Source organism: Leucoraja erinacea, chromosome 14, assembly GCF_028641065.1.
Source record: "Leucoraja erinacea ecotype New England chromosome 14, Leri_hhj_1, whole genome shotgun sequence".
Lineage (NCBI taxonomy): Eukaryota > Metazoa > Chordata > Chondrichthyes > Rajiformes > Rajidae > Leucoraja > Leucoraja erinaceus.
In genome coordinates this window covers 23,963,413-23,987,856 of record NC_073390.1, presented here as the reverse complement: position 1 = coordinate 23,987,856, position 24,444 = coordinate 23,963,413, and the positions used below count along the sequence as shown (strand labels likewise).

Here is a 24,444-nt window from a genome sequence, read left to right as displayed (position 1 = left end):
TTAAGGATAAGAGGGAAGTATTTTAGGACCGAGATGAGAAAATCCTTTTTTTACACAGAGAGTGGTGAATCTGTGGAATTCTCTGCCACAGACGGTAGTTGAGGCCAGTTCATTGGCTATATTTAAGAGGGAGTTAGATGTGGCCCTTGTGGCTAAAGGGATCAGGGGATATGGAGAGAAGGCAGGGATGGGATACTGAGTTGGATGATCAGCCATGATCATATCGAATGGCGGTGCAGGGTAGAAGGGCCGAATGGCCTACTCCTGCACCTATTTTCTATGTTTCTATGTTTCTATGAGAGCGTGGCCAGGGTTGTGTGGGTTTCTGATGATGCTGGCTGCAAAACGAATGGTGTCTTTCTGCAAGCAGCTTACCAGCAAAGAAACAGAGGGGCCAGAGGGAAAGGGAAATGCTGCTTTTTTTAAATCTGAAAACTGAAGTCTCTGTGGGAAGTGGAGTAGCCAATAGTCTAAAGGTTAACTATTCCTGGCAGTGAAGCTTGACAGAGGTCACATTCTGGAGTTCAGTGCTCACTAACTCTGACCTCGCGTCGTAAAGCTCCCTGCACAAATCCATTTACCCCGGACAGTCACAGCGGTGGTCTTAACCGCGCCAGGGATCCCGACACTGCCAAGAAGATGGATGTAGCTCACCCTGAGGAAGTGACCAGGTAACTGATCCCAGGACATCGATACACCGTTTCACAGCTCTGAGCCTGTTCTCACTGGAGTTTAGAAGGATGAGGGGTCACCTCATTGAAATTTACTGAATTGTGAAAGGTCTGGATAGAATGGATGTGAGGAGAATGTTTCCACTAGTCTAGGACCAGAGGGCACAGCCTCAGAATAAAAGGACATACATTTAGAAAAGAGATAAAGAGGAATTTCTTCAGCCCGAGGGTAGTGAATCTGTGCAATTCATTGTGGAGGCCAAGTCAATGGATAGTTTTAAGGCAGAGATTGACAGATTCTTCATTAGTAAGGGTGTCAGGGGTTATGGGGAGAAGGCAGGAGAATGGGGTTGAGAGGGAAAGATAGATCAGCCACGATTGAATGGCAGAGTAGACACGATGGGCTGAATGGCCTAATTCTGCTACAATGTCTTATGAATTTATGAAAACCACAAGATCAATTGCCGCTTGGAGTTGTGGAACTGGGATTGTTATCAATCTTTTTTTGTGTCTGCTGAAAAAACCCTCAAATGATTCAGTTCTAGAAATAAACTTACGTCCGCGTGGGGCAATTTGCGTGAAGCAAGATCTCACAAACAGCAATAGGAGACCGAGCAGGTAATTGTTGACTGGGGAGTGGATGTGGACAGTGGAGACACAAGGGGCCGCAGATGCTGGAATCTTCAGTGAAACACAAAGTGCTGGAGGAACTCGGTGGGTCAGATGTGGCCCTTGTGGCTAAAGGGATCATGAGGTATGGAGAGAAGGCAGGTACAGGATACTGAGTTGGATGATCAGCCATGATCATATTGAATGACGGTGCAGGCTCGAAGGGCCGAATGGCCTACTCCTGCACCTATTTTCTATGTTTCTATGACAGCATCTGTGGAGGGATTGGACCCCGAGGGGCAACTTTTTAGGTCAGACCCTTCTTCCAGACAGCCAACTGTGATGACCCGGTTTATCGACCGTCTCACTTCCTAAACAGAGGCATCACATTTGTGGATTTCCGATACTGTCCCAGTTTGTAGATAACACTAAAATCAGTGGCATGGTGGACTGCAGTAACTCTGTGGGTCAGGCAGCACCTCTGGAGAAAAAGGGTGGGTGGCGTTTCGGGTCGAGACCCTTCTTAAGACTGAGAGTCAGAGGAGAGAGAGTCTCAACCCGAAACGTCATCTCGACCCGAAACGTCACCCATTCCTTTTCTCCAGAGCTGCTGCCCATCTAGCTGAGTTACTCCAGCATTTTGTGTCTATCTTCGGTGTAAACCAGCATCTTCAGTTCCTTCCTACACAATTGTAGATGCGGTTTAGTGCAGATAAATGAAAGATGTTACATTTTGTTAGGGGGAAATAAAGGGGGAAATAATTACACTAAATGATCAGGCCCTGGGAAGTGATGCGGAGGAGAGACGGACCTAAGGTGAAATGATTCAATGATACTTCATTGCCTCGTTTTTGCATCCAACCCGGTAAAATCACACAGTGGACCTCACCTAGACGGTACACAAAGAGTCACCACGTTTCTGCCGCTGATAAAGTTACAACCAGTTCATTGACCAGTCTTATCTTCTCATTGCCGCTGCACGTGGTCACAGGGACCCCCCTCGCTGGGTCCCCCTTCATTCTCATCGGCCCCCGTAGTGAATAGATACACAGAAGGTACATAGTTCCATGAAATGGCAACACTGGCAGACAAGGATGGTGAAGAGCGAGCTTTCCTCATTAGTCAGATACATTATATTACACTTGTACAGGTTTAGTTTAATTTAGTTACTGTCATGTGTGCCGAGGTACAGTGAAAAGTTTTGTTTCCCGGCTATCCAGTCAAAGGAAAGACTATACATGAACACAATCAAGCCATCCACAGGTAAAGGAAAAATAGTACAACATTTAATGCAAAGATATAACATTGAAATCTAATGAAGTTCGATTAAAGATGGTTCAAAGATCTTCAATGAGGTGTAGGAACAAACTGCAGATGCTGTTTACATCAAAAATAGATACAAAGTGTAACTCAGTGGGTCAGGCAGCATCTCTGGAGAAAAGGATTAGGTGACGTTTCAGGTTGACTTCAGACCCGAATCGTCACCTATTTCTTTTCTCCAGAGATGCTGCCTGACCTGCTGAGTTACTCCAGCATTTTGTGTCTGTCTTCAATGAGGTGGATGGAAGGTCAGGACTGCAATCTAGCTGATGAGAGAACCGTTCAGTTTCCAATAACAACCGGGAAGAAACTGTCCCTGAATCTGGAGCTGTGTGTTTTCACATCTCTTGCCTGACGTGAGAGGGGAGAAGAGGGCGTGTGAGACTGGTCCTGCATTGTGCTGGTGGGGATGGAGTCAATGGAAGGATGGTTGTTTTGTGTGTTGGTCTGGGCTGATTCCACCACCCTCTGCAATGTTGTGCAGCAAGGCTGCATTCGGTGCACTGTGCACAGTTCTCTTACCTTGCTAGAGAATGGCATTATACTGAAAAAAGTGCAAGAAAGTTTTACGAGGATATTATCGGGTCTGGAGTGTTTGGGACTGGATAGGCCCTGTCTTTTATCTTTGTCTCTGATAGGCTATGTCTCTTATCCCTGGTGTGTAGGATCATAAGTGATTGGAGTAGAACATGGCTATTCGGCCCTTCAAGTCTACTCCGTCATCCAATCATGTCTGATCTATCTCTCCCTCCAAACCACATTCTCCTGCCTTCTCCCCATTACCTCTGACACCCGTACTAATCTAGGAGGCTGAGAAGTCATCTTGTAGAGCTTTATTAAATCATGAGTGGCATAAATAAGGTTAGGAGTCACAGTTCTTGGCATAGATAAATTCAACATTAGAAAGCATTTGTTTAAGGTGAGAAGGAAAAGGTTTAAAGGAACCCGAGGGGCAACTTTTCCACACGGGGCGCGATGGGTATATAGAACGAGCTGCCAGAGGAAGTGTGGGGCAGGTATAATTACAATGCTTAAAATACATCCAGAGAGGTACATGGAAAGGAGTGGTTTGGAAGGATATGGGCCAGGTGTAGGCAAGTGTGAGGAGCTTGGTTATACAATTTGGTTGACATGGACAACTTGGGCCGAAGGGCCTGTATCCATAGAGTCATACAACATGAAAACAGGCCCTTCGGCCCACACTGACCTACATGCCCCATCGACAGAAGATAGACACAAATGCTGGAGTAACTCAGCGGGACGGGCAGCATCTCTGGAGAGAAGGAATGGGTGGCGATTTGAGTTGCGATCCTTCTTCAGTCTGAAGAAGGTCACCACTCTTCTCTTCTTTTCAACCCATGGGTGAAGGTCACGGGGATATGGTGAAATGTCTGCACCTGGTGTTTGACAATCGACATCGCTACAAGTTGGTGATTCCTATTTAAACTTGCCCATCACCTTGCAACATTTGCTACACTGATGTGAAGCGCTGATTTAAATGACCTCTATTTCCTTGTTCCTTGTAACGCTGACTCAGCAGGAGGTCCTGACTTTGTAATTGCTGTGTGTACCGATATACAGTGATAAGCTTTGTTTGAGTGCAGTCCAGTCAAATCATACCAAACATAACAAAGCCATACTCAAGTTCAACAGGTAGTGCAAAGAGAAAAATACCAGAGGGCAGCGTATAGAGTTACAGCGTTATGGTGTAACAGAGAAAGTGCAGGTTTTAAAAAAGGGCACAGTCCGCAATGGTTTGAAGATCAAGCCTGCACCCTGGCTTATGGGAGGTCCATTCTGTAGTCTAATAACAGTGGGGAAGAAGCTGTTCCTGAATCTGATGATACTTGCTTTTAAGCTTTTGTACCTTCTCATTCGGGTGAGGGGAGAGGAGGGAATGAGAAGAGAGAGGGTGTGTGTGGTCCTTGATTATGCTGGCTGCTTTCTCAAGCCAGTGGGTTGAAAGGGAAAGGTCGATCAGACTCGATGGACCAAACAGCCAAATTCTGCCCCTGTTGCTTATGAACATATGTGAAGCGTAGATGGAGTCAATGGTGGGGAGGCTGGGCTGTGTGTCTTACCCCTGTCCTTGCATATCTGTACATTCTTGTTTATTTTTAAACTTTCATTTTATCCTGATAATGCACTCTTCCAGCTTATTAACCCCCGGTTGCCTGAAAATTCCCAGTCTTGGGGTCGTACAGCACAGAAACAAACCTTTCCACCCAACTGATCCATGCTGTCCAAGATGTCCATCTAAGCTCGTCCCATTTGCTGGTGTTAGACCCATATCCCTCTGTTCCTCTCCTACCCAGTTCCCTGATCTACCACCAGCCCTTGCTACCGTGTGTGCTCCAGTCATGACTAACCCCACCATGGGGCATCTACTACTGGGGCAGCATGGTGGCACAGCGGTAGAGTCACTGCCTCACAGCACCAGAGATTCACGTTCGATCCTGAACACGGGTGCTGTCTGCATGGAGTTTGTATATTCTCCATGTGACCACGTGAGTTTTCTCCGGGGTTCTCCCACGCTCCAAAGACGTGCAGGTTTGTAGGTCAATTGGCTTCTGTAAATTGTTCCCCATGCATAGGTTAGAACTAATGAACAGGTGATCACTGGTCGGCATGGATGCGGTGGGCCGAAGGGCCTATTTCCTCATTGCATCTCTAAACTAAACTAAACTAAACTAAATTAATTAAACTAAACTACTCAACTTCTCTGCAAAACCATTAAATCAATTCATTTAGTTATCGTCATAAAAAAACTGCAGATACTGGTTTACAAAAACAAACAGCGGGTCAGGCAGCATCTGTGGAGAACATGGATAGGGGAGGTTTCGGGTGGGGACACCACCTTTGCTGTGAATACGTGAATCTCATTCCAAAGACTTTGTGATTTTTGTTAAAGATGTGCATATGTCTTCTCTCACGGGGGGGGGGGGGGGGGGAGGGAGCAGAGGGCAGTGAGGGGGGGGTGGGGGTGGGTAGGGGGGGGGGGGGTGGGGAGGGGGGGTGCGCCCATATGGTCTCTCACTCATTCACCCACAACTCTCCACACAGCCGAGGCATCACAGGGAACAGGTTCCCCAAGTCACCATGGTGAGGGAGAGATATATCAACAAGCTTCCCTCACCATAGCTTATACCAAAACAGAAGAGCTCACCCTTTTTCCACTGCCAAGGTCATGCCAGTTAATTTGTGTACGGTAGAGAGCATCCTGACTGATTGCATCACCGCCTGGTTCAGCAACTCGAACGCCCAGGAACGAAGGAGATTACACAGATCAGGGGTGGACTCTGCCCCGTCCATCTGGAGCTATTCCTGCCCCAGCCTCACAGTGCCAGAGACCCGGGTTGGATCCCGACCTCGGATGCTGTCGCTGGGTGATGGAGTTTGCATGCGACTGTGTGGGCTTCCTCCAGGTGCTCCGGTTTCCTCCCACATCCCAAAGACGTGCAGGTTTGTAGGTTCATTGCCTTCCTGTAAATTGCCGGGAGTGGATGAGAAAGCAGGATAATGTAGAACTAGTGTGATCGGGTGATCGCTGGTCGGCATGGACTCCGTGGGCCGAAGGGTCTGTTTCCATGGTGTGTCTCTAAACTAAACTAAACCATCAATGGGGATTGGAAGTTGGTAACCAACCCATGGAGGACCTTACCATGGATCCTTACATCATGATCTGATGAAGGGTCTCGACCTGAAACGTCACCCATTCCTTCTCTCTAGAGATGTTGCCTGTCCCGCTGAGTTACTCCAGCTGATTGTGTCCATCATGATCTGAAGTTTGTGTCTCTTCTTTCATTTGAAGGTTTTCTCCAGATATCTTGATGGAAAAGATCAACGTTTCTGAGGCGTGCTTCCTGCCCCCTCCGATATCCATCCAACTCATACTGCGTAAGTCCAGGTTACGTCACGTTGATAGTACGAGAGTCATACAGCAGGGAAACAGGCCATGCCCATGCCCACCTTTCTTGCTATCTACACCAATCTCACCTTCCCTAATTATGGCCTTATCCTTCTACACTTTGCATGCCTGAATTCCTCTTAAACTGGTCTGATTCCAAGTTTAGTTTAGTTTTGATATACAGCGCGGAAACAGGCCCTTCGACCCACTGAGTCCATGTCGACCTGTGATCCCCATACACTAGTACTACCCTACACACTAGGGACAATTTACAATCTTTACCAAAGCCTATTAACCTACAAACCTGAATGTCTTTGGTATGTGGGATGGAAACCAGAGCACCCAGAGAAAACCCACGTGGTCACATGGAGAACACACAAACTCTGTACCGACAGTACCCATCATGAGGATTGAATCTGGGTCTCTGGCGCTGTGAGGCAGCAACTCTATCGCTGCCCCACTGTGCCGCCAAGCTCCTTGTCGATAATATCACCAACGATCTGTCATAGACCAGCCACATTAAAGTGACATCAGGAAGCCACACCAACGCCTCTACTTCCTCAGGAGACTGAGGAAATTCAGCATGCCTCTCGTGACTCTTACAGGTTTCTATGGATGCACCAGAGAAGGCATTCTGTCCTGTTGCTTCACTGCTTGGTTTGGGTACCACTCGGCCCAAGGCCCAAGAGTTGTGGATGTAACCTAGTTCATTACACAGACCAGACTCCCCACCATCGACTCCACCTGCACCACACTGCGTCAGGACAGCAGCCAACATAATCAAAGACGTGCCACCCCGGTCATTCCTTCTTCTCACTGCTCCTGTCTGGCAGGAAGTATGGAAGCTTGAAAGCGCGCACCACCAGACTCAGGAACAGCTTCTTCTTCTCCTCTGTTATCAGGCTTCTGAACGGTCCTTCCATAATCTAGGGTACTGTCCTATTCACCTCTAATGCCCCTGTCCCACAGGAAACCTGAACGGAAACCTCTGGAGACTTAGCGCCCCACCCATGGTTTCCGTGCGGTTCCTGGAGGTTGCAGGTGGTTGCCGGAGGTTGCAGGTAGTGGAAGCAGTTAGGAAGACTGACAAAAACCTCCGGGAACCGCACGGAAACCTTGGGTGGGGCGCAAAGTCTCCAGAGGCTTCCGTTCAGGTTTCCTAAGTGGGACAGGGCTTAACCCATTGCGGACATTGGACTTTGTCGCTGGCACTGATGCGCCACAATGCTGAGAACTTAATTCTGCACTCTGCATCTTCCCCATTGCTCTACCTATTGTACTTGAGTTTGACTTGATTTATTTATGTATAGTGTTAGCTGATATAATTGGATAGCATACAAAAGAAAGTCTTACGCTGTATCATGGTACACGTGACAATAATAAACCTGAACGTAAATCACCTCCTCTGGTAACGTGTGTGTCAGATATCTACCATTCTTTTTGTGCAAAAACCTATCTCTTGCGATCTCCTTTACAACTCCTTAGACATGCTGCTCCCTCTTGTCTTTGATACCCCTACCATGGCAGAGAGATATTGACCCTACACCCTATCCATGCCTCTTGTAACCATGTGACCATTCCTCAGCCTCCGATGCTCCATGGAAAACAAGGCAGCCTATCCAATCTCTCTCTGTAACCAAAGTTCTCCCATCCAGAATGGGGAAACAAACAACTGCAGATGCTGGTTTGTACCAAAGATAGACACAAAGTGCTGGGGTAACTCAGCAGGTCAGACAGCATCTCTGGAGAACAAGGATGGGCAATGTTTTGGACCGGGACACTTCTTCAGACTGGCTTTAGTGTCTTTCATCAAAATGCTAGAGTAACTCAATGGCTAAGGTAGCATCTCTGGAGAACATGGATAGATGACACTTCAGTCTGAAGACGGTTCTCGACCCGAAACGTCACCCATCCTTTTTCTCCAGAGATGCTGCCTGACCCGCTGAGTTACTCCAGCACTTTGTGTCTGTCCTCCAATCCAGAAGTCCTCTTCTCCACCCCATGGCCGGTCTCTGCTCTGTCCACCGGTTGGACCTCAGTTTGGGCAGATCTGCTCTGTACCTCTCCACCTCAGGCCTGGCCATGCCACGCCATGTTTCCACAGTGACTCTCTCTACCACCCCTGTCCTTGTGCAGAGCTGACGTGGTTAGACATTGGTGTTTTCGCCGCATTGACCGCGATGACTGTGCTCACCATCGCCATTTACCTGGAGATCACCTGCTACCTGATGGACAAGGTGAAGTGTCCCATCAAGAGAAAGACTTTGATGTGGAACAGTGCAGCTCCAACCGTGAGTTCCTCCGTCCTCCCCAATTCCACCCCCTCAACTCCATCCCCTTAATCCCACCAGGTCAACACCTTTCCCTCAATACAACCATGAGTTTCCTCCTTCCTCCCACTCCCACCGTGGGTCAACTCCTGCATCTCAAAGTCATCTTCATCTCAGTCAACTCCATCTACCTCCATCCTCCCAATCCCACATGGTCAAATACATCCTCCCAATCCCACCGTGAGTTACTCCATCCTCTCCGTCCCACTCTCCGTCCACTCCTTCTCCTCAATCCAATCACCAGTTACCTCCTTCCTCCCAATCCAACCCCGAGTCAATTCCGTCCTCTTCGTTTTACCGATTTGAAAGGGAATATTGGTGGCGTGGGGAGTAGATTTGCGGAAGACACTGAGATTGGCGGGGAGGTGAACGAGGGAAGAAAACCATCTATGATGACAATGGGATCTTGATCCGTTGGACCAATGGGCAAAGGAATGGCAGATAGAGTTTAATTCCAATACATGGGAGATGTTGTGTTTGGCGACGCCAAGCCAGGACAGGGCTAAGAGTAAATGGTAGGGCCCTGGAGAAGAGAGAGAACAAGGGGTGCAGGTAGATAGTCCCATGACAGTGGTGACACGGGTGGGCGTTTGGCGTTCTTGCCTTCATTGGTCAGGATATTGAGTGCAGGAGTAACTCAGCGGGTCAGAAAAAAAGGTCTGCAGGGGTCATTCTCTGTTCACAGGGTCACGGCCGGCCTCGCTGACCCTCTGCTTTCTCCCGCAGGTCATCGCCATCACTTCCTGCCTTGGTCTCTGGGTCCCACGAGCCATCATGTTCGTGGACATGGCGGCTGCCATGTGAGTGGGACCGTACAGTAGGACAAACTAACGCACACGCCTGACCCTATAACACAGGCCTGACCCTGTAACACACGCCTGACCCTATGACACAGGCCTGACCCCATAACACAGGTGCAACCCAAAACCACAGACCTGGCCCTGGAACACACCTTGACCCTAAAGCACAGGCCTGACCCTGTAACACAGGTAGGGTTACCACCTCTCTCACTCCCAAATAAGGGACAAAAAGTCAAAATAAGAGGCAAATTCCTGACGACAATCCGTCGACCGACTCGGCCATGGCTGGGTGAACGATGAGTTGTCCCGGGTGCTGGACTGCACACAAAGCCCGGGCCGAAACTCCTCAGCTGGCCCGCCGGCTGGGCTTTGTGTTCTACTGCGCGCAAAGTCCGGCACCCCATCCAACTCATGAACCGATGATCGGCCATGAGAAGGAGGGGTGGTTGTGTCGGCGGTAAGCGAAGGTCCGAAGGTCGGACAGCTGGCCGGGCTGCCGAACGACAGAGCCACGGGCGAGGCGCTGCTGCTGCTGCACTCCATGGGCTGTACTACGTCGGGACGGGTGAGGCGGGGCCGGACGTGGCGCTCTGACCCGATAGTCCCCTCGACCCAAGTAATAGCAGTAAAATACGGGACAAGGGCTGTTTAGACCAATTTAGCCCAATATACGGGATGTCCCGGCTAATACGGGACAGTTGGCAACCCTAAACCATAGGCCTGGCCCTACAACACAGCCTGGCCTTGTAACCCGGGCCTGGCCCTGTGTCCCAGGCCTGGCCCTGTAACCCAGGCCTGACCCTGTAACCCAGGCCTGGCCCTGTAACCCAGGCCTGGCCCTGTATCCCAGGCCTTGTAACCCAGGCCTGGCCTTGTAACCCGGGTAACCAGGGCCCTGTATCCCAGGCCTGTCCTGGCCCTGGACTACAGTCTGCCACTAAAATACTAAGATACTCCACTGACTGGTTCCCACAGACCCGACATTATGACGTTCGACACCAGCCATTAACCCTGGCTCTGACCCTCGCCTGACCCATCGACCCTACCCTTTGACCTTGACCCCAGCGAGATGCATGACCCCAGGGTGGAAGTCTGACTCTTGGGGCCAAGGGGCTGAAGCTGCGAGATCTGACTGTGCCTTCCCCACAGGTACTTTGGTGTTGGCTTCTACCTGATGCTGCTGATCATCGTACAGGGGTACGGTGGAGAGGAGGCCATGCTCCAACACCTGGCCACACACACCATCCGTATTAGCACCGGGCCCTGCTGCTGCTGCTGCCCCTGTCTACCCCACATACACCTCACACGGTGAGAGGCCGCAGCCAGCATGCACTGCACACGGGGAGAGAGGCTACATGCAGGGCAACGGGAGAGAGGGAGAGAGAGGGTGGCCAAGAGGAGAGAGAGCGAGGGGGGGATAGAAAGAGATAGAGAGAGAGAGAGAGTAGATAGAGGGAGATAATGAAATAGAGAGAGAGAGAGAGAGAGAGAGAGAGAGAGGGGGGGGAGAGAGAGAGAGAGACAAAGGGGAAAAGGGAAAGAAATAGAGAGAGAGAGGGAGCGAGAGACTGACAGAGACAGAGAGAAAGAGAGAGACATAGAGAGGGAGAGGGAGAGAGAGGGGGAGAGAGGGGGAGAGAGGGGGGAGAGAGGGGGAGAGAGGGGGAGAGAGGGAGAGAGAGAGAGAGAGAGAGGAGAGAGAGAGGAGAGAGAGAGAGAGAGAGAGGGGAGAGAGGGGGAGAGAGAGGGAGAGAGAGGGGGAACGAAAGAGAGAAAGAGATTTAGGTTAAATTATTGTCACAAGTACTCAGATATTATTTTGCATACAGCTTTGTTTTGCATGCTATCCAAACAGGTCAGATAATAGCGTACACAAATACAATCAAATCACACTCAAGTACAACAGATAGAGCAAAGGGGAAGATACAGCACTTAGTGCCTTTTTTTTACATTAAAAAAAATCATTGCATTTATTGGTGGTTGAGGCAGAAACAATAGTTGCATTTAAGAGACTTTTGGATAGACCGTAGGCCATAGGAGCAGAATTAGGCCATTCGGCCCACCCTGTCTACTCTGCCATTCAATCAAGGCTGACCTATCTTTTCTTCTCAAAGTCATTCTCCTGGCTTCAGAAGTGTGAAAACGCACACCTCCAGATTCAGGGACAGTTTCTTCCCAGCTGTTATCAGGCAACTGAACCATCCTATTTCTAACCAGAGAGCAGCCCTGACCTCCCATCTAACTTAATAGAGACCCTTGGACTGTCTTTAATCGGAATCTACTAGACTTTATCTTATACCAAACATTATTTCCATTATCCTGTATCTGTAACTATGGATGGCTCGATTGTAATCATATGTTGTCTTTCCGTAGACTGGATAGCAAGCATCTAAAGCTTTTCCCTGTACCTTGGTACACATGACAATAAACTAAATAAACCTTGACATCCTTAGTCATCACGAATCTATCAATCTCCGCTATAAAAATACCCAGTGACGTGGCCTCCTGTGGTCAGCATGGTTATTTAATGATAGGCGTATAGATGTGCAAGGAATTGATAAGAGTTAGTTCAGCATAGACATGGTGGGTGGAAGAGCCTGTTCTTGTGCTGTACTCATCTATGTTTCATATTTCAAACTTCAGTGCCGCTTGAGAGGTGAAGTGCGGAGGGAGCCAGATGGTCTTGTGCATGAAGCATTCGCATTTTGTGTTTGGTTTTGTGCACCAGCATCTGCATTTCCTTCAGCCGAGTTTTGGGGCTTGGAGTTGGACTTGGCTGCCAGGGTGGGACAGCAGCACCACCGAGTGGGGAACCGCAGTACTGCAGTGGCGCGCCGGAGAGTTTTGGCTCCTCTATAATCTTTGGTTTTGGCCCCGAACCTGTCCACGCTGGCAGGTCAGGACTGCGCTCGGTAGCACCGCCAACTGGGAGCAGCTGGGACTGCAGGTGGAATGCTCAACGGAAATCTAATCCAATTCAAGGTCTGGTTTATTAACCTTTTAAAGGACAGAGTAAATTACTTACAGTGGCAGATGTAGAAACAAGCAACTGCAGATGCTGGTCTACAAAAGGACACAAAGTGCTAGAGTAACTCAGCGTTTAAGAAGGAACTGCAGATGCTGGAAAATCAAAGGTAGACAAAAAATGCTGGAGAAACTCAGCGGGTTAGGCAGCATCTCCGGAGAACATGGATAGGGGATGTTTTCGGTCAGGACCTTTCTTCTGACTGACAGCACCCTTTTTCTGACTGAGTCTAAAGAAGGGTCCCAATCCAAAAAAGTGTCTGTGCACATTCACATTCTCTAGTGATGCTGCCCGACCCACCGAGCTACTCCAGCATTGGATGTTGTTAATCTGGAAAGGGTGCAGAGAAGATTTACGAGGATGTTGTCAAGACCTGAGGGTCTGATCTATAGGGAGAGGTTTGGCAGTATAGGACTTCATTCCTTGGAGCGCAGGAGGATGCGGGGTGATCTTAAAGAGGTGTGACTCTACGACTCTGGGGGACAAATTGCTGGAAATGCAGCCTTGGTTTGACTCCAAGAGTCATAGTCACACAGCACAGACACAGGCTCCCTGACCCAACACGTCCATGCCAACAGACCCTTCAGCCCACCGAGTACATGCCAACCAGCGATCACCCGTTCACACTAGTTCTCCATTATCCGACTCTCATACACTCACTACACACTGGGGGCCATATCCCTCCAAACCTATCCTGTCCATGTACCTGTTCAAGTGTTTTTTAAATGATGTTATATTACAACATAATGTAGGAACAGGCCCTTCGGCCCACTATGTCCGTGCCGAACACAAGGCCAAGACCAACTCTTTTCTGCCTGCACCTGATCCATATCCCTCCATATTCCCCGCACATCCATGTGCCTATCCAACCTTGGAATGTGTATTCCCCCAACCCCATCATAACACTCCTTCTTTAAGGCATTGCCTTTGACCTATACTCACCCGCCCCAATGTCTCCTGGCGTGGTGCGGTGAGGCTTTCATTTTGCAACCCCCCTACTCCTATAGGCGCTACATAAATGGAAAACCAGCATGTCTTCTAGTCTTCTCCCCACGACGTTCTGCTGACCTTTGAGGACTTTAATTCCTCTTTTGATCTCTGCAGGCAGAAATACAAGATCTTTGTGCTGGGAGCTTTCCAAGTGGCTTTCCTCCGGCCTGCCCTCTTCTTGCTGGGCGTGGTCTTGTGGACAAACGGCCTCTATGACCCAGATGATGTGAGTTATCAAAACCCTCAATACCTCTGCCCATTGGTATCGGCATTGGTTTACTATCGTCACGTCTACCGCGATATTGGGCGGCCCAATGGCGCAGCTGGTAGTGCCGCTGCCGCACTGCACCAGAGACCTGGGTTTGATCCTCACCTCCGGTGCTGTCTGGGTGGAGTTTGCACGTTCTCCCTGTGATCGCATGGATTTCTACCTGTTCTTGAGTTTGAGATGCGTGTTGGGTTTCATTTTGTGTTCAGTTCCCATCCCTGGTCTCCCAAACACACAACTCGCCATAACCACCATTATATCGTATCCATTTAGTTTTTGAGGTGCAGCGCGGAAACAGGCCCTTCGGCCCACCGAGTCCGCGCTGGCTAGTGATCCCCATTACACCACCACACACTACACAATGGGAACAATTTACAATTTTTACCAAAGCCAATTAACCTACAAACCTGTACATCTTTGGAATGTGGGAGGAAACCGGAGCACCCGCGTGGTCACAGGGAAAATGTACAAACTCCATACAGACAGCACCCGTAGTCAAGACTGAACCGGGCTTCTGGCTCATTGGGTGGTTAAAGTATCTCACCTGATCTTGACTACTCTGCAAGTTCATCATCGGACCATCACATCAATCAATCAATCAATCAACCCGTTTTTATTCGTCACTTGTACATAAAGTGCAAGTTAAATGAATTTGCCAGCAGCGGTACAATGAAAAAAGAACACACAAAAACACAATAAAAATTTACATAAACATCCACCACAGCATTCATCAGTGTGTGGAAGGCACAACATTTGGCTAGTCCTCCTCCATTGGCCAGTCCTCCTCCACATAGAAACATAGAAACATAGAAAATATGTGCAGGAGTAGACCATTCGGCCCTTCGAGCCTGCACCGCCATTCGATATGATCATGGCTGATCATCCAACAGTATCCCATCCCTGCCTTCTCTCCAAACCCTCTGATCCCTTTAGCCACAAGGGCCACATCTAACTCCCTCTTAAATATAGCCAATGAACTGGCCGCAACTACCTTATGTGGCAGAGAATTTCATAGATTCACCACTCTCTGTGTAAAAAATGATTTTCTCATCTCGGCCCTAAAAGACTTCCCTCTTATCCTTAAACTGTGACCCCTAGTTCTGGACTTCCCCAACATCGGGAATGATCTTCCTGCATCTAGCCTGTCCAACCCCTTAAGGAGCAGAATTAGGCCATTCGGCCCATCAAGTCTACTCCACCATTCAATAATGGCTGATCTATCTTTCCCTCTCAACCCCATTCTCCTGCCTTCCCCCCATAACCCCTGACACCCGTACTAATCAAGAACCTATCAATCACTGCTTTAAAAATGCCCAATGACTTGGCCTCCACCGCCATCTGTGGCAATGAATTCCACAGATTCACCACCCTCTGGCTAAAGAAATACATCCTCATCTCCATTCTAAAGGTTCTGAGGCTGTGCCCTCTCCCACTAATGGAAACATAACTTGCAACGTACAACTGTGACACAAGTTGCTGGGTAATGTTTAAGAGGCTTTTAGACAGGCTCGTGGGTATGCAGGGGTAAAGCTGATGAGATTAGATTATCGTGGCATTATGTCTGACACGGACATTGCTTCAATGTTCTATCTTCTGTGCTCTCCAGGCTGCTGACTCTGGAGACTGAAGTACAATCAGTTCTCCATCCCAACATTTCCCCAACACCATTTCCCGACCAATACTGATCTCATTTCTCTCTCTCACTGGGACCCTGTGTCCCAACATTTCCGGCAGTTGATTTGTGACCTACTTTGTGAAGTGTCAGGGGAGTCGAGAGCGTTTAATTGTCCGATTCACAGTAACTCAGCGGGTCAGTGTGAAGAAGGGTTCTGACTTGAAACATCATCTATCCATGTTCTCCAGAGATGCTGCCCGACCCGCTGAGTCACTCCAGCATTTTGTGTCTATCTGCGGTGCAAACTAGCATCTGCAGTTCCTTCCTGCATGTGAATTGTCAGATGTACGGACACCAGAACAATGAAGTTCTTCCCTGCTGCAGTCTAACAGGCCGGTAAACACTAAGCACACAGATAATATAAAACAAACAAAAATTCAATAAATTGATCGCCCAAAGTTTGATGCTTTGACCACATCAAAGTATATCCTCAATTTCTTTGCTTCCCATTCCACGTTCTACTCACACTGAACCCACATCAAGACTCTCAAATCTAACGGTCTCTTCCTCACCGTTTTATTGATTTCCTCTTTAACTGACAACACCATGACACCTCCTTCCTCTTCCTGAGTTTGACTTGAGCATCGGGTTCCCCTTTGACTTCACTTCCCATCCCTGGTCAGTCCACACCCATCTCTCCCGAACCTGTTTAGTTTGGTCTATTATACCCCCAGGGTTAGACACAGAGGAAGTTCCCTCCACACAGTCTCATCATATACTCCTGGGGTTAGACACAGAGGAAGCTCCCTCCACACTCCCAGGAAGGACACAGATTAGACACATGGTGAAGCTCTCGCTACACAATCCATTGTAAGTGTGATATTTTCCCCCCCCCCCCACCCCCCCCCCCCCCCCCCCCCCCCCCCCCCCCCCCCCCCCCCCCCCCCGCTCCTTCACTAGATGAACCACCCCCCTCCCTTGCACCAGTGCAGTTTAGTCTGCATGCAAGCCAGACGCACACTGCTGGAGCAACTCAGCGGGTCAGGCAGCTTCTCTGGAGAGAAGGAATGGGTGACGTTTCGGGTCGAGACCCTTCTTCAGACTGATGTCAGGGGAGGGGGCGGGACAGAGATAGAATGTAGTCGGAGACAGTGAGACTAGTTGGGGAATTGGGAAGGGGGAGGGGATGCAGGGAGAAAGCCAGGGCTATCTGAAGTTAGAGAAGTCAATGGTCATACCGCTGGGTGTAAACTACCCAAGTGAAATATGAGGTGCTGTTCCTCTAATTTGTGCTGAGCCTCACTCAGGTAGGTTAAGACGGACTGAGCGGAGGTGTTCAGTGAAACGATCGCCGAGCCTGCGCTTGGTCCCGCCGATGTAGAGAAGTTAATACCTGGAACAGTGGATACAGTAGATGAGGTTACAAGTGAACCTCTGCCTCACCTGGAAAGACTGTTCGGGTTGGATGGAGTCGAAGGGGGAGGTATAGGGACAGGTGTTGCATCTCCTGCGGTTGCATAGGGAATGTTTCTGGGGAGGGGGTGGTTTGGGTGGGAAGGGACGAGTTGACCAGGGAGTTTCGGAGGGAACGGTCTCTGCAGAAAGCAGAAGGGGTACCTTATCTTTTACCTTGATCTGCATGCATTTGCGCATGGCTCTGCACTCACTCTGATGCATCTCCTGCATTGCTCCCCGCTGCATGACTCAGTGGTCCTCCACTAGCATCTTCCTCTGGCTGAACCTGTTCCTGGGCGTTTCCACCATCCTGGGGCTGTGGCCGGTCAACGTCCTCTTCCGACACTCCAAGGTGCTCATGGCCGACCAGAAGCTGACCTGCAAGTTTGCTCTGTTCCAGGTGAGTGAGCCACTGCTGCCTTTAAACTCTGGGATAGAGAGGGCCACGCCGCTGGCTGACAGCATCACAGAGAGAACAGGGGGAAGAAAAGACAATACGCAGTGGCGCAGCTAGTAGAGTCACCCCTTCACAGCACCAGAGATACACAGGTTCGATCCTGACCTTGGGTGCTGTCTGTGCGTGTGTGAGGTTTGCGTCTTCTCCCTGTGACCGCGTGGGTTTCCTCCGGTTGCCTCCCACATCCCAAAGACGTTTATAGGTTTGCTTAGTTTAGTTTAGTTCATGTGGTGCATGACAAGCTTTAGTTTAGCTTCATTGGCCCTCTGTAAATTGCCTCCTGTGTGTTGGGAGCGGTTGACAAAAGTGGGATAACATAGAACTAGTGTGAATGGGTGACCAACGGTTAGCATGGATGTGATTACACATTACATAATGAAATTCATTTTGCACATAAAGTGACAACAGACATCAACTCTGTCGGGGAGTGGGTAGAACAGATGATGCCCTGGTTGGTTTGCTCCTGGGCCTGGCCAAGCTGGCCATTCGTGGGTCACGGTGCCAGGCAGACGAGGGCTCTGCCCAAGCTGACTGCCTGGCTTATTACGTCCGTGCCAGGGTGTCCCTGGAAAAGGAACATGCGGTGTCCAAGGGCAGCATGGAAGTTTTCAGAAATTCAGAGTTGACAAATTCTAGGAGCAGAATTACACCATTTGGTCCATCATGTCGACTCCGCTATTCAATCATGGCTGATCTATCTCTCTCTCAAACCCATATCCATTGACTTGGCTTCCACAGCTGTCTGTGGCAATGAATTTCACCAATTCCACCCTCTCACTAAAGAAATTCCACCTCATCTCCTTTCTAATAGTATGCTCTTTTATTCTGAGGCTGTTGCCCTCTGGTCCTAGGCTCTCCCAGTGGTGGAAACATCCTCTCCACATCCACTCTATCCAGGCCTTTCACTGGTAAGTTTCAATGAGGTTCCCACTCATCCTTCTAAACTCCAGCGAGTGCAGGCCCAGTGCCGTCCAGCTCTCATCATATGTTAACCCAATTATCCCCAGGATCATTCTCGTAAATAATCCCTGTCATCTACCCATGTAATCCCAGGGACCGTTGGGCAACTGGATCCTGGTTCAGGATTGCAAGAGTCATTTGATATTTAGTATTTTTTTTGTATCATGGAGGTGGGTGCAATGTTATTGTTTACTTTATAAATATTATTATTGTAAATAAATAAATATATTTAGTTTTGATTAGAAAAAATACCAACTCTGTTCTCACATTCCAAAGGCTATCCTGATCCTGTCCTCGCTACAGAATTCCATCATTGGAACGCTGGCGGGAGCGGGGCACATTGGCTGTGCTCCTCCCTATTCTGCAAGGACCAGAGGACAGCGTAAGTAAGCCCAACCTGAGAAAGACCCTCCCATTCAATCCCCCCCCCCCCCCCCCCCCCCCCCCTGCACCTATTTCTTTTCCTATTTCCCCCCCCCCCCCTCCTTTGGACATTAAGTCTTCAGACTTTAGAGAGACAGTGCAGAAACAGGTCCTTCGGCCCACCAAGTCCACACTGATCACCCATACACTAGTTCTATCCTACACACCAGGGATAATTTACAGAAGCCAATTAACCTACAAACCCGCGCATCTGGAGCTTGGGAGGAAACCGGAGCATCCGGAGAAAATCCACACGGTCTCAGGGAGAACGTACAAACATTGTACAGACAGCACCCGTAGTCAGAATCGAACCCGGGTATATGGCGCTGTAAGGCATTAACTCTACCGCTGCACCACTGTGTCCCCTTCTACCCATAGTCCTTCCTCTAGCTTCACAATTCTTCAATACTTTTCGTCTTACACTTTCCGTCTTTTCATCCCTGGTCTTTGTACAACCATCTGCCTATACTATAAAAAAAAACCTCACCTGTATCCACCTATCACTCACCAGGCTTTGTCCTGCCTCACCTCTCTTCCAGCTATCGGTCCCCCCCCCCCACTTACAATCAGTCTGAAGAAGGGTCCAGTCCCTAAATGTCACCATGTTCTCCAGAGATGCTACCTGACCTGCTGAGCTACTCCAGCACTTTGTGTCTTGTTTTGTCAACCAGTATCTGCAGTTCCTTGTTTCTACGTTCCGCAGAAATGAACAACCAGCTGTTGATTATCGAGATGTTCTTCGTTGGTATCCTGACGCGGATTTCCTACAGGAAGAGGGATGACCATCCGGGACACCGACATGTCGGTGAGGTCCAGCAGATCGTCAGAGAATGTGAACAACCAGCCATCGCCGACCAACAGGCTGATCACTCCAGCATCTCCCACATATAAACACAGATCAGCAACATAACTACCTGTACTTGGATTAAAATGTGAGATTTTGCATGGAGAGGCTTAAAAATGTGTCGACTTTGTCCCCAGTGGCAGCATTCTGATACAGTTGGAATATCACGGGGTCCAAAGCCATGTTAAACAGCCCCGAGGTTCGAGCATAAATTTTACTTACTCCAGATCAAAGATATTCCTAAGTGACCGGTTTTTTTGTCCCAGTGGTGCAGCGGTAGAGTTGGTGCCTTACAGCACCAGACACGCAAGTTCAATCCCGACTACGGTCGTTGTCTATACGGAGTTTGTTCTCCCTGTGACCACATAGGTTTCCACTGGTATCCTCCCACGTCCCAAAGACGTGCAGGTCTGCAGGTTAATTGGCCCTCTGTAAATTGCCTCCAGTGTGTAGGGAGGGGATTGTCACAATGTCGTGGTGGGGAAGCTTGTGTGGTCCTGAGATCCTGAGAGCGATGCCGTCTGGAGCTATGCTCCTGGTAGGGCCACCCATGGCGGTAAGGTCGAGGGGGAGGTCTCTGACAAAGAGCAATCCAACCAAGACAAGCTGGAACAGGCGGAGGACGATGGCTGACCTTAGTGGAGCGTCATGGCTGGTAAGGCGGATGAAGGCTGCAGCAGAGAAGGGTCTCCAGTCGTCTTGTACTCCATGCCACTGGATCCTGACCCAGGCCTGTCAAGGACCGTGGGGTGGCTGTCTGTGCAGCAGTCTCCCCACGTTAAACAAAGTCACGCACAGGCGTCCTCCATGTAGGGAATAGCACCCTGGAGACACCCATGGTCAGCCATGACTGAAGGGGGCCTAAGAAGTAGGGAGTGGCTGAGAAAGTGGGATGACACAGAAGCAGTGTGAATGGATGGTCGGCATGGACTCTCTTCACCTCCCTTCACCACCTCCAGTTTAAATTCCATGTGGAATATTTTGGAGGACCAAGAAACCAAGAACCAAGACTCGGTGGGCCAAAAGCCCTGTTTCCATGCTGTATCTCTCAACTAAACTTAACGTCCTGTTTCTGTGCCTCTTTATCTCTAGCACAGTACTCCGCTGTATCTCTAAAACTAAATCTAAAACTAAAGATAGACAAAAAAAGCTGGAGTAACTCAGTGGGACAGACAGCATCTCTGGAGAGAAGGAACGGGTGAGGTTTTGGCTCGAGATCTTTCTTTAGACCCAAACCGTCTCCACCCAAAATATCACCCATTCCTTCTCTCCAGAGCAGCTGCCTGTCCCGCTGAGCTACTCCAGCTTTTTGTATCTATCTTCGGTTCAAACCAGCATCTGCAGTTCCTTGCCACCCATTAAATCTAAGACTATCCTGTTCAGCTCACAGAAATCTGTTTCCACTTTCCTCCATTTTAGTCTCAATTAAACGGTGCCTATTTTCCTCAACAGCTCATTAGGAAAGCTAATGGTACATCAGCCTTAGTAAAGTCATACAGCACAGAAACAGGCCCTTCGGCCCACCACGTCTGTTGAATTAATTGCTGACTTTAGGAGACCATGTGCCACATTTTTAATTGGTGGGTCGATGGTGGAGAGTTAGGAGCTTTAAATTCCTGGGCGTTAACATTTCGGACATCATAAGTCAGGGAGATCGGGGACAGTTGCTTCCCAGCTGTTATCAGGCACCTGAACCATTCTAACACCAACTAGAGAGCAGTTCTGACCTAAATTCTACCTCATTTGAGACCCTTGGGCTATCTTTAATCAGGCTTTACCTTGCAGTGAGCGTTATTCCCTTTATCCTGTATCTGTACACCGCCTGACTAATTATGTATAGTCTTTCCGTTGATTGGATAAGACGCAACAAAAAAGCTGTTCACTGTACCTCAGTACACGTGACAATAATAAACTAAACTAAACGAGATCGCCATTCTCCACGAATGACAAACTCATTGGAAGAGCAGGGGAGACAATTCACACACTGGCTTGATGCAAGAGAAAGCAGGCGAGAGGCAGAACGTTATAACACTTGTGGTTTAATCAGACAATTTCCCACTGTTTAACAGCCGTGAGTTGATTAAAAGATCAGCATAGAATCCACTTATTGACAACATGCAACTTTTAAAAATACCTCAAACCCACAATCTTTGCATTTTAATCTTTTGTTGTTTTTTTTTGAAGTTAAACTCTTCCCCTCGCTAAATTAGATAACAAAATTTGATGAGAAGTCTTAACAATAGTAAAAAGACGTACGTTTTTTTTAAACGTGGTTTCCCTTGAAGCGATCCACAAGGCTGGCCCTAGAAACAGAGGTTGGCCATTGCATAAACTAAACTTTACACTGCGGCACTGACTCTCCTCCCCGTCACTTGGTGCTGGGGAGGTGGATTGTAGTTTGGGACTGATTTCACTGTCTACAGTAAGACCACCAACTCCTTCCCCCCCCCCCCCCCCCCACTATCGTACACCCCAACCTTCCTTACTTCCTCCCCCCCCCCCCCCCCCCCCCCCTCAGAGAGTCCATGAGGTGGGACAGATAGCACTCGGCTTCCCCATTGGTGAATAGGCTGCCCATTGGTTGTGATGAGATAGCTTCCCAGTTAGCAAGCATTCCACAGGGAAGTCCGAGTCCCATCAGCGATTCCAGCCTCCCTGCAGCCGGGGATTTGGTGCAATTACCAGGCAACTTGTCGCTGGGACCAAACCAGCCCCAAGAGAGACTTGGACCGCTGGTGGCTGGGACCAACTCTTGGCAGCCTGCACCAAGCTTGTTGACTAGCCCTGATGGGTAGGTAGGTGCAAGCGGGTAGCAGTGTAGGGGAATGTACCTGGGGACGGGATACACAGGGGACAGAGGAACTCGCCACCCGCAACGTAGCGATACTCCGCTTGCCAAGAGCACAACAGCGACAGTGCTCCAAAAGTACACAGTGCAGGAGTAACGCAGCGGGTCAGGCAGCATCTCTGGAGAACATGGATCAATGACGTTTCAGGTCGGGACCATTCTTCAGATGTTGCCTGACCCGCTGAGTTTCTCCAGCCCACTGAGCACTTTATGTAGAAACAAGGAAACACAAGAGGCAATACTCCACAGGTTGCAAAACGTTTTGTAGTGTCCCCTGGCTGTGAGGGCACGACACTTGATTTTCAGCACCATTAGACGCCTCGGATGTGGGCAAGAGTGAGCAACTGCAGACCACACATACACCATTGTTACTGGGCAAGACTGAATAACACCGTGATAATGCAGCTCTGGTTTCACCTGCTTGCAGTACAGATTTGTTTAAAAACTCGTTTACATTTTTTTTTTTTAAACACAGTTTGGGACTTCGACAAAATCTTGAGCAGTCAAAAATAATCAGGAGTGCAGGGTAACAGCATCAGCTCGTGAGGGGGCAGCCCAACACACAGCCCAGCAGTGACGTGTGGGGGCATGAGGAACTGCAGATGCTGGAATCGTCAACAAAAACACAGAGTGCTGGAGGAACTCAGTGGGTCAGGCAGCATGTGTGGAGGGACATGGAGAGGCGACGTATCGGGTCGGGACCCTTCTCCAAATGTGATGGAATAGATGAGGGGGAGAAAGCTGGAAAAGTGTGGGGATGTGGGGGTGGGGAAAAGCCTGGCAAGTGATAGGTGGATACAGGTGATTGAAAGATGAGTGGAGGAAGTGACAAAGGCAGGAGGTGAAATTGTTCACCTATCAGTTGCCAGGCCTTGCCCCACCCCCACCTCTCTTTTCCTGCTTTCTCCCTCATACTCCATCAGTCTGAAGGGTCCCAACCCAAAACATCATTAGTCCATTCCCTCCACAGATGCCGCCTGACCTGCTGAGTTCCTCCAGCACTTTGTGTTTAGCTCAGTGTCTTCTTAGGACTGGCGATTTCTACACTGAGATGGTTAACTCTCAGACATTTGTCCATTTGCGGTTGATCACCCATTCCTCATTAAAACATTAGGGCAAAACTTGTTGGAGATTGAAAGATTTGCTCGCAAGAAGGAAACACAAGTTTGCAACTTGTTTGCAAGAGATTACAGCGTCAGTTGCCACCTGTCAGTCACACTGAAACACCAGAGGCACAGAGGGAGCAGGTGTACACATACAAAATGTTCTGTTTCTGTGTCTCCTTCCACTTTCTTTATAACGCTGCAAACTCACGTTGTGGGAGATGGAAGGAGTTTCCGTTAATTATCAGCCTGCCAACACCGGTCTCACCTGCAAACACAAGCAACAAAGGGAGGCGCAAGGAACCGCCGATGGTGGAATGTTGAGCGAAACACAAAGTGCTGGGCGAACTCAGCGGGTCAGGCAGCATCTGTGGAAGGGAAATGAGTCTGTGAAGGGTCGCGACCCGAAACATCGCTTATCCATTTTCCTCTACAGATGCTGCCTGAGCCGCCGGGTTCCCCCAGCGCTTTGTTTCCAGCATCTGCAGTTCCTTGATCCTCCATTTGTTGCTGGTGCCTTGCCCAGGTACAAACAAGGTGTATAACCTGTAAACAAAAGGTCACAAAGTGCTGGGGTAACTCTGCGGGTCACGCAGCACCTGGGAAAAAGGATGGATGACATTTCGGGTCCAGACATTCTTCAGACATTTCAGCCGTCGAGAAGGACCCAAAACGTCACATATCCATGTTCTCCTGAGAAGCTGCCTGACCTGCCGAGTTACTCCAGCACTTTGTGTCCTTTTGTGCATTAATCAGCATCCGCAGTTACTTGTTTCTATGACTTTTAAGCTAAAATACTCTCATCCTCTTTTAAGCATC

The 24,444-nt window shown here is 49.1% G+C and overlaps 1 protein-coding gene across 1 annotated transcript; it reads left to right on the top strand.

Moving 5' to 3' along the window:
* Nucleotides 1-516: 516 nt before the first annotated feature.
* On the top strand, nt 517-19,776 carry LOC129703411 (organic solute transporter subunit alpha). Its single transcript, XM_055645816.1, has 9 exons — nt 517-671; nt 6,412-6,497; nt 8,644-8,798; nt 9,564-9,637; nt 10,787-10,945; nt 13,767-13,878; nt 17,244-17,390; nt 18,684-18,789; nt 19,534-19,776. Exons 1-9 carry the CDS (start codon nt 640-642, stop codon nt 19,719-19,721), a joined length of 1,059 nt encoding a protein of 352 aa, XP_055501791.1. The 5' UTR covers nt 517-639; the 3' UTR covers nt 19,722-19,776.
* The last annotated feature ends 4,668 nt before the right edge of the window (nt 19,777-24,444 follow it).